The sequence below is a fragment of the Aplysia californica genome, unplaced genomic scaffold, assembly GCF_000002075.1.
Source record: "Aplysia californica isolate F4 #8 unplaced genomic scaffold, AplCal3.0 scaffold00164, whole genome shotgun sequence".
NCBI classification, from domain to species: domain Eukaryota; kingdom Metazoa; phylum Mollusca; class Gastropoda; order Aplysiida; family Aplysiidae; genus Aplysia; species Aplysia californica.
Window position 1 is genome coordinate 92,553 of NW_004797434.1, and position 13,953 is coordinate 106,505.

The following is a 13,953-nucleotide window of genomic DNA, read 5'->3' on the forward strand; positions in this document are numbered from 1 at the left end:
GTATTAAGATAGTCATGATTCGTGTTAATGAATAACCGTCTCATGATAAGTATGATATCATGAGTAAAAGAAAAATATTCCTTTGTAAAACGGCCACTTTTCTTCTCATCAATAAGTGATGATCTTGGACTGTTTCGACTGCACATTGGTCTGGATATATAATAATAAATAATAATAAATAGCATTTGTATAGCGCATATCCCAACTTGACAACAAGCTCTATGCGCTTTACACTATAATATTGCCCCAGTAGATGCTAGAACACTCAGAAACATTCTCAGCTCCCCGGGAAGCATACAGTGCAAGCAGTTGATTAAGCGCTCAAACACTAACAAACTAACAAGATCTGTCTGTAATTGTTTTGTTTTTTTCTTTTCTTTTCTTTACCTCTCAGGGTTGGTTCAGCCCGGGCCAGGTGTTTGTGTTGGATGAGTACTGTGCCCGCTACGGTGTGCGAGGGTGTCACCGGAACTTGTGTTACCTCAACGACCTGCTGGAGAGGGCGGAGAAGGGCATCCTCATCGACCCGACACTCATACACTATAGCTTTGCCTTTTGTGCCTCACACGTCCACGGATCCAGGTGATGATTCATTGTGGGTGGTTGGCGGGTGCTCTGGTGTGGTTTTCTTCTTCTTTCTTATCAAACATCTATCATCCTCATCTCCCCTCCTTCTTTTTTATGTTTGTTACTCGCTTGTAACACCTCTAATCTTCGGCACTTTTATGACCTTATTGTGTTGCAAGTGCCGTAGAACACTTACTAAAACTAACTGATAAATAATTAATTAATTGTTTAGTCGTCCTGCTTGTTGATATTGGTTTGTGGGTAGTGGTTGTCATGTATTACTTTAGTGAGGACCAATCACTGTCTGGCATTTCCCAGAAACTCCCTTGCAGTGATCAATGGAAATACAATATATTACTTTGTTTCGGACTAAAAGTATGACTTAGTGAGTGTTGCGATGGTTGTATCTGTACCACCATTTGTTCATTCTTAAATTTCATGTTAAACTAATGTATAGATATCTGTTGTGTGGTAGCTGTAGTAAACAGTGTGCAAATCTTATTGTCTTGATATACGTTTATGTTCAGCTTCCTCTACTCAAAAGCACTATTTTGACTTAAAGCATCGTTTTTTAAGCTTTAGGACAGAATTTAATTATTCAAAGACAAATTCTTCTGTAGCAGAATGAAAACCCCAAAACAATATTTTAGTCAATTAAATACGTTTTCTCTTACACTACTGGGTTTCAAGCCTCTGTAATAGCCGAGCTTGAGAAATGAAATAGTATTGGTATAGAAACTGAAGGAGTGATGGTTTATTAGAATTTGGTCCTAATTTTTTTGTTTACTAGTGTGCTGAAAGTGGTAACAAGTATTTCTGTGTAACAGTTTTCTGTTCATTTTCATTCCAGGCCAGATGGTATTGGCACAGTGTTGCAGGCAGAGAGAACAACCTTTGATGAGATAAAGGAGAGATTGAGGGTTTTGTTGGAAAAGCAAATCACACATTTCAGGTAAACTAAACTAACCTCCTGTGGGGTAACATAACTGTCATAGAAATTAATCTTTTTAACGCAGTACCCACATGCTTCACTCCTGAATGCTGCGATTGCCAGTGACAGTCTCAAAGGTTCAAAGTGATGAATATGGCTATTTTTTAAGGTGTAAAGGCATTTGCATCTACACATGGACAAAGTAAATCTTACATTTAAAGTGTAGAGGCTTTTTCAACTATATTTTCACGGAAAAGCAATTTTTAGTCCTGATGTTAACTCAAAATGTTGTTACATCTACTAACTAGACGCCACATCCATGTTTTTTTCTTGTTTTCCTCATTAATCATAAACATCTGCTTGCCTCCACTATAATTATATCTTCATGTTACAAATCTTTATTCTTTTCTGAATATTTTGCTTGGAAATACAAGCTTGTTGCTTGAAACCTATCTTTCTTTGGTGAAGATAGTACGGTATGCATTATTTTCAACCGAATTTGCTGTCACAAAATAGGGATTATCCCTAGGAGTTGCAAGAGTTAAGTTATTTCTATATTGTATTTTCAGATACTGTTTTCCATTTGGACGACCTGAAGGAGCACTGAAAGCCACACTGTCTCTTCTGGAGAGGGTATGTATTGTTTTGTCTTGAAGGAAAGATTTGTATTTTCATATAGTTTTTGTTGATGTAGATGATGTTATGCAAGACAGGAGAAAAGACAATAAAGAATCATTTGAGTTCAAGGGCTGTAGAAGGTTTCCCAATTTGCCAAAGACTCCAAAACAGTATTAAAGTATTGACAGATGTTGTAAGTCGGTGAGTGGTTCGCAGGTGCTCTGGTGGGGGTTTGCTCCTTCTTTTCTATCAAACATCTATAGTCCATATCTCTCCTCCTTCTTTTTTGTATATGTTACTCTCTTGTAACACATCTATTCTTTGGCACTTATATGACCTTTTTGTAATATATCAGTACCGTAAAATGCCGAAAAACTCTCACTAAAACTAAAAGGGAACTAAGTCAATTTCATTGTCTTCTCAGATGTTTTAGTAATAATGTGAACATTTCTTGTTTTATTTGGATCAGGTGCTGATGAAAGATATCGCAACGCCTGTTCCATCAGAAGAAGTACGACAAGTTATTAAGAAATGCCTTGAGAATGCTGCCCTGGTCAACTACACACGCATATCTGAATATGCAAAAATTGAAGGTAACTTATTTTGACCTAAAATTTTCAGACATTGTGGGATTTTTACAAATATTATGCTATTCAGGGAAATATATTGATTTTTACTAAACTTTCCATTTTTCATTAGAATTCATATTTAACCCCTCTCTTTATATTTATGCATTCAATGCTTTGCTAGAAAATTCCCAAATAACTCCCTTTTCAATACAGGTTTCATGTTCTGTGTATGGGAGACCTGTTTGTTTGTGTTGCTTTCATTTGGTGATGTTCATGAATTGTTGATTAATATGATACAAAATATTACATAGGTATTGTTAACAGTCAATTATGAGTGATTGTTAATAGGCATCAGTTTTGTATACTTCAAGTCACATATTTTTGTGCCAATGTTCACTGTGCAGTGTTACTGTTTATTTCCTGGAATGAACAGAATTAATTCCTCTCGCAGAGCTCAGGGTAGGGTAAGCTAAAATGTTTATGATTCCCACACACATTAACTACTTATTTGAATGCACCCACATTTCTTCTCAAGTGGGGTGATGGAGTATGTTACAGAATAAATGACACCAAATTGTTTTTCTGTCTTGGGCACACAGGCCGTAAAAAAGGTGATCTGAATGGATTTTTTTTTGCCATATATAAATGTTTTTTCAGTGTGTAGTTCAATTTTCTTTAATCAGCACTTGCTTATTTTTAGCTGTACGTTTACTCACATTTTCCACAGATTAGCTAGTTCATTTTCATGTTGTTGAGCCTTTTTTTTCTGTTTTTATAGCTTAGAATTTGTGTCTGAACTTGTGTTCATGTTATCACGGAAACAAATTATCAGTATTAAGTCAGCTCTTTATTTTGGCAGAACTGTAAAGCCTGAGGCATGAGCTTTTCAGCTGCTGATTGTTTCTGGTTTTCATTTTTTTTTTCTTTCTGTGTAACAGATAGGCCTACTACGGTTACCCCCTCACTACCCAGCCCTTACTGTTTTAAAAAGCTGCCCAATCCTTTGCCCTCAACACTTGTCCCTCTTTGCGCATTTTTTTTTGTAACTTAAGTGCTGAATTACATTGATTGTGGTGTTTAAACAAAATAATTTTTTTTCCTCTGTTTACACTCCCTACCTTCTATGTCTCTGTATCTTTGTTTTACCGTAGATTTGAGCAGTATCTATCTTTTTTGTCATTTATGTGTAAATGATGGATACGTAATTGAAATATTTGCTTTTTATAAGATATTCTGTGTATTCAGTATTTGTGAAAGTAAGTTGAGCATTTTAGACTTGTTAAACGCTATGGTAACTTTCAGCTGTTTCGAGTTTTTCTGATTCTGTGAGGTTGATAAAGTGAACGAGACCTGCGTTCATGCTCCAATTTTTCATTCACATTTGTCTTTGCAAGTTACGGATTTTTTTTTCTTCCTTCCTTTTAAAGATTTTGGTGACTGGTATCCTTGGTGATTTTTTATAATGTAAAGAAATGGGGGGGTGGGGGAGAAAGAATGATGTAGGAAACATATTATTATTGTTTGTGCTTATTGTTTAATGACCAATGACACAGCTCTCTCACTGTTGCTTCTGTCTGTGTTGCACTCTAGGAGCTGGCGGTAGGTATCAATCAAGGCACTGTTCTCATTTTGTAGCAAATAGGCCAGCCTCTATTGGTTCAGCAGTAAACTCAGTAAAGAGTAGAGATAATTATTTTAAATTGGCTCTAGTACTCCCAGATAATTCAAGCATTTTTAAATGATGAACCTGTCATGGAGTTTTGTATGCCAATGTATGCCATAGGGCTGCAAGCTTTCAGAGAATGAAAATTTCAAATTCCTTATCATCATGTCTCCAGCCGGTTTCATTGTGTGCGAGGATTTAGTTCAGAATATTCCCCCGTGCTTTGTCTGACTAAAAAACTTTCTGAGGCGGTGCTACTTAAAACAAAATGGTGAGTCGAGGCATGCTTTGGTTTCAGATCTTGACTGGGATTTTTAAAAAAATGTTATTTAGATAATTGATATAGCTCATTTCAAAGGATTTCAGACACTTCAGTTATGTACAGAACATTGAAAGCTTTTTGAAAATAGCACCAGTGAAAAGGTAGACAATTTTTAAAAGTACCTCCAGCAATGGTGATTCTCAAAGCTGTTTCATTATATTTTTCTCATTTTGAGTGGACTGTTGACATCTTTGGTTTCAAGCTTCAAAGACAGGTTACATTTCACTTTGATGATTATTTCTTTGATGGAAATGAAATGCAGCTGTCCTCAGATGAAGGAAGGCTGTGTTTTATTTTTCCTCATTACCCATTTACAGTGTGATTTACTGAGAACTGAACCACATGCTTTCAAAAAGTCTTGCTTTTCTTAGCTCAGACATGAGTTAGCTGTAATTGTGTTGTTCGTGTCCCACTCTCAAAATCATGTGTTGTACTCTCCCCATTTCGAAATCTAGTTGTATTTGGTTTCAGTTTTCCGAGTAGATGTGTCTTTTTGTTTCATCAAGTACGGGGCGGACGCTCCTGTAGGTGTAATTCACCTCATTGATGTGTGGATAGTTGATAGCAAGCACCACTTTCGAGTGAGAGAGTGAGAGCTCTCTTTTATCTTTCGTCATGCTTTTTGGTTGTTTTTTTTTTCTTAGTGCGTTATGTCTGTCACTGCTTTAGTGTGCCTTTGTTTACTTCAAGTGAATTAGGTCAGTCGGTGTTTTTCTTCAAGTGAATTAGGTCAGTTGGTGTCGGATGAAAAAAAAAAACTCTTCAAAATTTTCACTACCAAGTTGTCGTTGTGTGAAATAATCAGGAATAAAGTGTGAATGAATGCAACTCGCTGTCTGTGATTGGTGTTTGTTTAAAATTGGAACTCTTTTTATTTTTTATATTTTTGTTTCTTTATGTCAAGGTGACCATTCAAGACATATCATTGCTGTAGCCTTTTTCTTTTGTTGGCCGTGGTTGTCTCTTCACGTGACTGTATTGTAGATTGTTTTGGATTTACATGTTCATGTAGGCCTAAAACTGATTTAAACATTAATTGAAAAATATTTTTTGTTCTTCTTAGTCAAATTTTCAGCTGTTTACGTTCTATTTATTGTTAGGATTTAACATATTTCATCCTACTGGAAATGTGTGTTTTCTTTGTACGAAAACTTTAATGTTTTTCTTAAATGTATGTTTTGGGTTTTATTTTTATGATGATTTTCTTTTTGTCAGTTTTACTACTTTTTTTTAAACTCTAGAAAATATTGTTTTAGTTTTGTTTTGATGTTGTACTCTGTAGCTGTATTTGTGGTTTTTTTTTAATCCCCAAAAAACAACCCCCCATTTTTGAGGGGTAAACAAGGTATTTCATCTTGGACAAATACAATGAAAACCAGCACTGAAATGTTGCATTCAGTTTAGGTAGTAGTTGTTTTTTTTTTCAATTGTCTTTTTATTTTTAGAAACAATTTCTGGTTGCTTGTTCCCTACAGTATTGAGAAAAATATTTGCATTTGATATATATGAGAAATGACAGGGAAGACAGCCAGTTCTTACTATAGTCCAATGTTTACTTCTGTCTTTTTACAATAGTGGAAAGTTTACTTCTGTCTTTTTACAATAGTGGAAAGTTTACTTCTGTCTTTTTCTCCTTTGTTGAAAATGATTCTTTACAGATAACCCTTATCCTTGTATCTGGAACGATTCTCTTGACTGTCTAATGCTTGTGTTTAGCTTACAATTTTACCTGCTGCACTCATTTCTGTTTATAAAAAAAAAAAGAAAGAAAGAAAACACCAGTCAACACTATTGTGACATCAATAATATATGTTACAGTTGCAATGGCTCCTATATCATTTAACTTGCCAAAGTTTCATCTGTTAAGATTTCCTCTGGTCTTTTGACTGCTGGACTCATTTCTGTTTTTAAAAAACCCAACAAAACAGCAAACAAACAAACAAAAATGTGATTACTATCTTGACACCAAAATTATATGTTACAGTTGTAATAGTTCCCATATCATTTACCTGGCCAAAGTTTTATCTGTTAACTTTTCCTTCCTCGTGGTCTTTTGATTATGGAAAGACTCAGTACAATGGCATTGCTGATGCCTGTTCCTGGTTCTATGATGAGCTTTGTTTTTCCCCCCCTTCCTTACTGTAGAAGTCCTAGGTGAGGATATCCCACCCAAAAAAAAGCTGGATGACATCATGCATCTGGCCGAGTTGTGCATTGAAGTACTGCAACAGAACGAGGAACACCATGCCGAGGTAACGTGGCTGTGCTTTGTGCCGTGTCTTGGACAAGAACGAAAATACCATGTGTGCCGTTATGTTGTTTGTTTCAGTTCTGTTGACAGCAGTAAAGCATGTCTCCTTATTGAATAAGGATTTCTTTGAAAAGTTAACCCCCTCCCCTCCAAAAAAGGAACGAGAAATCATCAGAAAAGAAATAACATTCTATTTCCAAACCCACTGATTCTTTTTTTTGTTTCAAAATTAACCTGGATGAACATTCCTGAATACGAAAGAAAAAGTAACTGTCTTTTTAGCTTTCAGACATTCATTGGCATGCGCTGTTGCTGTTAATACTGTGAAGGTGGATTGTAATTGAGGTGATGGATTTTCTCCTTGTGATGATGTTGGTCTTTGGTATTTGGTCTCTTACACGTGATATATTTGTGATTACTCCTTAATGTCTATCAGACTCGGAAAGCTACACAGAACCCTCAACCGCAGGCATTCTGAAATGCTGTAGGGAAAGGGAATCTGGTACAGAAGTATTTGTAATATCTGGAAGAGGACCCACAGTTTTATTATAACCTATTTTATGTCATACCCTTTGATAGTTTCTTTGCGTCCCTTTTCCCCCTGTTATGAGTTGTAGCTGCTATGTGGTCATAACTGACTTTTACTCACCTTGGTAACAACAAATCCCATTATAACATAGTGCACTATTTTAGGGAGATGCATTTTTTTGTTTTGGTTTTTTTTTTAAACTGTCTTTTAACACCTTTAACGGCCAGTAGAAATGGTGGGGATCCTTTATTGGATGAAGCTATTATAACCCGTAATAATCAGTTCTATTATAATGTGTACTCTGCATTGTGCATATCTTGTTCCCTCTTTCCTCTATTGATCCCCATTGTGTCATGTGAACTGTTTGTACAAGTTTGTTTTCCTGGTGGCAGTGTGCATTTTCAAACATGCCTATGTGATTACTGTTCAGTCCATTGATATGATGACTGTACGCCTTTGTCAAGACCTTGTCTGTTATTATTCCTATGGAAGGCTAACAGGTCCCCCCACCTTTCCCCCCCTTACCAGCAGGGCTTTTTCTTGCAGGTTGTTTATAAAGTCAAATATTGAAGACGGGGTAGTAAATTAAATATGAAATAATTTACACTAAATTTGAAGTACATCGTTAAAAAATAATTTTTGTAAATCGATTTTGGAAAGAGCAACATTTTTATTTTGAGTATTTCGACCCCTTCCTGAGTTTTTGAAGCTGGGCGAAAGTGGGCCAGAAAAGGCCCTGATTCCATATGCTTAATTCTTTCTGTGGATTGGTGGGTGTCATGTCTGAAGTCATTGTGATGGAAAAGATTTTATGATAATGGCAATGCATCAAGTCATCAAGCGCCTATTTTAAGAACCAAGCAACTTTCATATTAAGAGGCGTTCTTTCTCAGAGTTGTCAATAGTTTTATAGACACACTGTATTAGATGGCAGCAGAGTCAGGTTGTTTAATCACAAAACTGGGGCCGTCACATCTTATTTCAAACTTAATTAGGTTTTTTTTTTAAAGCGAAAACATTGCCTCCAAGTGTAATGAAAAAGTAAATGTCTAAGTTAGTAAGCTGGCACTTATTCCTTGGTGGGTTCTTTTTTTTTTTTTTCAGTTTGTATGGCAGTCTACCAATCTACAAAAAGTGAAAGTGTGTAGAAAGCTTTTGTGTTGACACTTGTGAGACATATTGCATGATTACACATTAACATTGTGCTGTTGTGCTTTCTCCTCCCTGTGCTAAAAATAGGCGTTTTCATCGGTGAGTCCTTCCATCAAGCATCTTGATACTCCATGATTTTGTTTACTTTTAATGCACTTTTTGCCCTTGTAACCAACTGTTTTCTTTTTCCTGTTGAACTTCTGAAGTCTTGATTGATACAAGCACCGTTTTTTCGGCAGATTTTTTATAGGATTAATGTATTCCTTTCTAATTTATTTACTAGGCTTTGTCTTAATTGTTTTTTTAGCAGCAGCACCTCATCTTCTTTCTGCCTCATCTTCATGTTATGTAACTGACAACTTCAAGTCATTTTTGGTTTTCTTAATCCAAAGCACAATTCATTTGAGAAAGTTGCACTTTTCATCTGTCTCATTTCATCTCAGATACGTCTATATATATATATGTTTTTGTCAAAATGATCTCACAATATTCATGCTTGTCTGATTAAACCACTGTGTGCTTCACACTTTTTCCCCCCTGATAAAGCATATGTGGGTATGTACACAATGAATCATTACTGTTCAACCGGTGTATCCCCTTGTTTCCTTCTGAGCACAAGCTACCCCTCCCCTTTCCCGGTCGAATGTCCTTATTACTCAAAGAACTTCATGCATCATGCATTGCATTGCATTGGATATGAAACCAGCATTGAACCATGTTTGGATGAGACAGATGCCCACAATTCTTTCACCAACTCTCTTCCTTTCTCCCCCATTGACTCTTTTAAGTCATGTCTGTATCGTCCTAGGCTGATTACTCCAACAGCTTTTGTGTGAATAGCTTCAGTAATCCTCTTTCAGTTGTTTATGTAGATTTTGTAGATCTTGGCGGTTACCCGATTGCTTAGATTTTGTGCCAAGCACATAGCAGCAGTTCATAGAGCATGAAAGCCTGTAAGAGCAAAGGCAGGACCAACTTGTGCCCGTATGTTTTAAAGTTTAGTTTGTTATCAGTGGGGTATGTTACTATGAAGGTATTGTCTGTAAGACATTACAGCATGGTTTCGAAAGGGTCCTGGGAACTGATAATTTTTTTTTTATGAAGCTGATGTCTTACTGCAAGTTCTCATCTTTAAGTTTAAATTTATTTTTTTTATAACAGCACTGCTTTGTAAGAATTACTGAAACTCATCCTGGAATTTTACTGGACAATTATGTTCCTTTTCCCTTCTGTAATGGCTCATAAGTTTACCCCAGAAGTCAGTTATCAGGGTTGATGTGTTAATTTGCTTTATAAATTTTTCAACCAAGCTGTAAGTCGTGGTTAACGTCTGACTTTAAGTAAGGGATAATCACCAGCCGCTCTGTGGTTTGACCCTTTTGATTGAAGTCAACTGGCATCTCCACTTCTGGTACTGGTGTAACCCAGGAGTTTCACTTGTGGCACAGGATGCTCTCTGCATGATACCAAAAACAAACAAAAATCTCCATAACTATTACTACTAGCTTTTGGTTTTATGCATGCGGTTTCTTTCTTTCTTTCTTTCTTGAAAATTCAAATAATGATAGCTTAAAGTGCTTTGCCATTGTAAAAACTTTAGGATATATCATCAAAGTGCATAGCGTCTGCTGTGGCATTTCAGACAGTTTTGCTTTATCTAGTTGGTCTGATTTTTTATGTTCTCCAGTCTGAAGAGCATGATGCACTCACTATACTTTAGAAGTGAAATCTGTAAAGAAAACAACGATGTCGTTATGTATTTTTGCTTTGGTGTACACTTGTTTGGACTGCGAAGACCTGAGATGTGTGCTCTTATTATCAGTATTTTCTATTCTTTTTATGCTTCAGTCTTATGGAAACAGTAATAATTAGTTCGCAGTGTCTTGCATGAAGTTTTTACTGAAGATTTTCTAAAAATTAAATTCTCAAAATTTCCTTTTCAATGTTAAGTCATGTTTAATATATGTGAGATTATTCTGAGTCTTCCATAAAGGCAAACATTTTAAGTGTTCACGAAGTATTTATCTTTTGATGACAATCTCAGTAGAAATATCCATATTTTTGATCAATCGTTTACTCTTAGATGTAGGTTCAGGGGCAATGCTTGAATATGTGTTTCTGCTCTGGCAGTGTGTGTGGGTTGTTGTTTTTTTTGTTGGTGTTAGAGAGAAAATGTGAATGAGTGGGAGAGAGAGAGAGAGAAAGAGTGCTAGCTTGTGTATTCGTGTATGCTTGTTTTTATGGAAGTGTTGTGCCGTTCTAGACCTTTTAATCCCTCTATGGCAGGGTTTTAGACAACCTTTTTATCCAACCAGGCCACACCGGAGCTCATAGAAGGCCTGCTAAACGAAAAAAAAAAAACAAGTGTCAAAGAAATTACTTCAAATCATTTGAAAATAGCACAGCATAAAATGGAAGTGACATTGATAACTCAATTATATGCATACCTGTACTTGAACTTGTTTTATTTAAAGTCTACCTTGGTCTGTTGCAACAGTAGTAGAGCGAGTACGTGTAATGGAGGTGGGATGAGGCGGATACGGGTGTCAGCGTCTCATCATTGATGCATACATCGGCCTCTGCCTAATACCAGTCAGGGAGTAGCATTTTGCAACGAATGAAACAGTGTTTATATTCATGCATGGTAGTTGCAATAAAGCCCATTATGCTGGATATTAAAATAAAAAAAGTAGAGGGGCTTTAGGCTTTGAAGTCATAAAGGTCAGAGGTTGCAGAGCCCTGCCCTATGTTGTACAGGACTGAGAGAAAATCTTACCTTTTAAACTCTTTGCCATCACAAGGCTCATATTGTAAAAACCCTTGCCAGCAAAGGCATTTTGGGGAAAATCCAAAGAAACTGGGTGGTAAACATTGCCGATCGGGGAGATCTAACGGCAACGTACTAAAAACTCAAGAAAAATTCAGATTTGCTTTGATTTGAAAATTGGACTCCCTCTTTCTGGATAAATTCTTAACCAACTGTGCCACACCAAGTGGGCCTTGCATTTTCCTACACAAGTGGATGTGTATGTGGGAGAGAGAAGTATGAGGTGTTAAGGTGCTAATATGGAGTCTTGTTAATCCATGACTAGAATTTGTCTTCACCTGAATATAACTTCACCAGCTATCCGTTTTGATGCACCGTCAGTGATCATCACACTAGCTTAGTTTTGTCTATACTTCTGTTTTAATATATATTTTTAAAAACTTTATTTAAAAAAAAAACACTCTTCAATGATTGTCCTCAAAATGAGCATTTATTTCAAATTGGATGTTTAGTCTGCTTTAAGAATGTTCAAGGACAAAGTCCCAATTATCTACTCTTCTCAAGCAGACAAGGCAGGCAAAGTTCTGGGCTGATAAGAAACAGAAATGTTTTGACAGAATCTAACAATGTTGATAAGAAAATATCATTTGGGTTAGTTTTCAAGTCCAAAATTGGCATTGTTAAATACAAACCCCCCCCACAAAAAGTGAAAGTCCGGTTTCCTGTCTTGATCAGGTGTAGTCGTTACGGGTATTTTTACTTGCTGGAGGTAGAAAAAGGGGCCTTTTAATATGTTGGAATGTTTACATTTTATTTTTTTTATTATTTTTTTTTGGAAAGGTGGTGTCACAGTCATTACTTGCGTTTTATCTATTTTAGTACTTAAGTAAATCCAAATAATATGATTAGGCCGATTCTGACATAGGTTTATGATTTGTAAGGTTTGGTTTTAAAGTTAATTAAGTAATTTTTCCCCTATTTCTCGAGAATTATTCCTGTTACTTACATTTTGCTTCTGCTCAAGTCTTAAGTAATGCTTTTGATCGTTTAAGTTTGCTTCGCTTGAGTACTGAGATGTGTCAGTCATCACTCCAATTCTCTTCTTGTTATTTCTCTCTGTTATTCCCTCAGCTCTGCTTCCAGTCATGATTTCTTCTCTTGTTTGTCACAATGATTTAGGCAAATAACATTTTTCGTATGTGAAATTGGTCACGTATTTCAGTGGGTCACGGGTTTTTTAAGAAAAGTAATTAGGGTTGCTGTTTTCTTAGAAGTGAAAAAGAAATATTTTGTTTTTATCTTAACACTTCTTTTAGCCAGCCATTTAAAGTATGTTTGTAATATTGTCTTTCTTAAGAAAAGACTTGAACATCATGATCTTTATTTTTGTTTAAATGGTCATGGCTGAAATGTCAGGCAAGCTTTCTATTTTTCATATTTCTTCTTCATAATTATGAAATAAGACTGGTTTGAGAAGTCCTTAGTTGGGTCTTCTATTTTTTTGTACTTGTTGTAGGCTGCTCCAGTCTGAGGTTGACCTGCAAAACATTCCATATCTTTCTGTTTCTAACATTTTGGTCATCTTCTTTCATTGCATCCACATGCACGTCTTCTTTCACTGTGCCCGTTAACTTTTTCTGTAGCCTTCTTTGTCTTCTTATGGCGAGAGCAACTTGCATTTGTGGTGTCTTACTGTATGAGTCAGCCTACCTCATCTTTAAATGTGTCCAAACTCACTCTCGCAATTCTCTCTTCTTCTTTGAATCGTCCTGAGTGTGCTGTTGTCTATATCTCTGATTCTCATTCTTGATCTTGTCCTGCCTTGCCATTTTTATTAAGACATGACATCGTAATCTAATGTCTTAAATTCGATGAACTCCGCAAGGAACATTCACTTCACTCAAAGTAACCCCCCCCCCCAAAAAAAAAAAACCAAACCCCAACAAAACACCTCTGTCTGCAGTGATGTCATGAATGTTCCACCATGTCACTTTCGCACCCACTGTTTCGTCCAAGACAATTTTATGGTCATTTATTCAGAACGTTTAGTTTGTTAGAGACTAATCTACGTGTTTACTGTGCTTTTGTTTCAACAAAAAGTTTGAATATATCATGGCTTGGAACACTCTTTATGGAATGCAAGACTCAGGTGCTTAGTCATTTTTTATTGCTTTTTGTATTAATTTTTCTCTTTTTACTGAATGTAGAGCATTTGTCAAATCTGTAATGGGTTTTTCTTTTTCTGAAATGCAGGCTCTACTCTCTTTTTTTTCCATAAGCCGGCTCATAATGAATGTTTTTTTCAACTCTGTTGTTATTGACAGACAATTTCTATGTAACAAACTAGTAGGGATAAAAGTACTCTTCTAGCCATCCTCACTCTGAGCTTCCTGATTTTTTAAATCTGAGTTTATCTGTTCTTGTATATATATATGACTCAGACACACATCACGTTGAAGGCCAATTTGCGAAGAAAACTGACTGTATTGATACAAACCACCTGTGGATGCTGTAAATCAAGTCTTTGTGGGCATTGATTTTCAATTGTTTTTCTGTTATCTTTAGTTGTTTTTGTTGGGGGGGG

At 36.1% G+C, this 13,953-nt stretch overlaps 1 protein-coding gene across 12 annotated transcripts in view; it reads left to right on the plus strand.

The window, feature by feature from the left end:
* The window catches only part of LOC101845091 (calcium-dependent secretion activator 1), a 56,643-nt gene that overhangs the window by 26,978 nt on the left and 15,712 nt on the right, over positions 1–13,953 (plus strand). For 4 of the 12 annotated variants that reach the window (XM_035969629.1, XM_035969631.1, XM_035969636.1 and 1 more), the window contains 8 exons: positions 395–582; positions 1,418–1,519; positions 2,068–2,131; positions 2,586–2,709; positions 3,285–3,296; positions 4,276–4,284; positions 6,816–6,922; positions 8,555–8,590. In XM_035969629.1, the coding sequence (XP_035825522.1) occupies positions 395–582; positions 1,418–1,519; positions 2,068–2,131; positions 2,586–2,709; positions 3,285–3,296; positions 4,276–4,284; positions 6,816–6,922; positions 8,555–8,590 (642 nt within the window). Of the gene's footprint in view, positions 1–394; positions 583–1,417; positions 1,520–2,067; positions 2,132–2,585; positions 2,710–3,284; positions 3,297–4,275; positions 4,285–6,815; positions 6,923–8,554; positions 8,591–8,689; positions 8,702–9,148; positions 9,158–13,953 lie in introns of all 12 variants that reach the window. The other 8 variants (XM_035969633.1, XM_035969635.1, XM_035969637.1 and 5 more) reach the window with 8 other exon arrangements.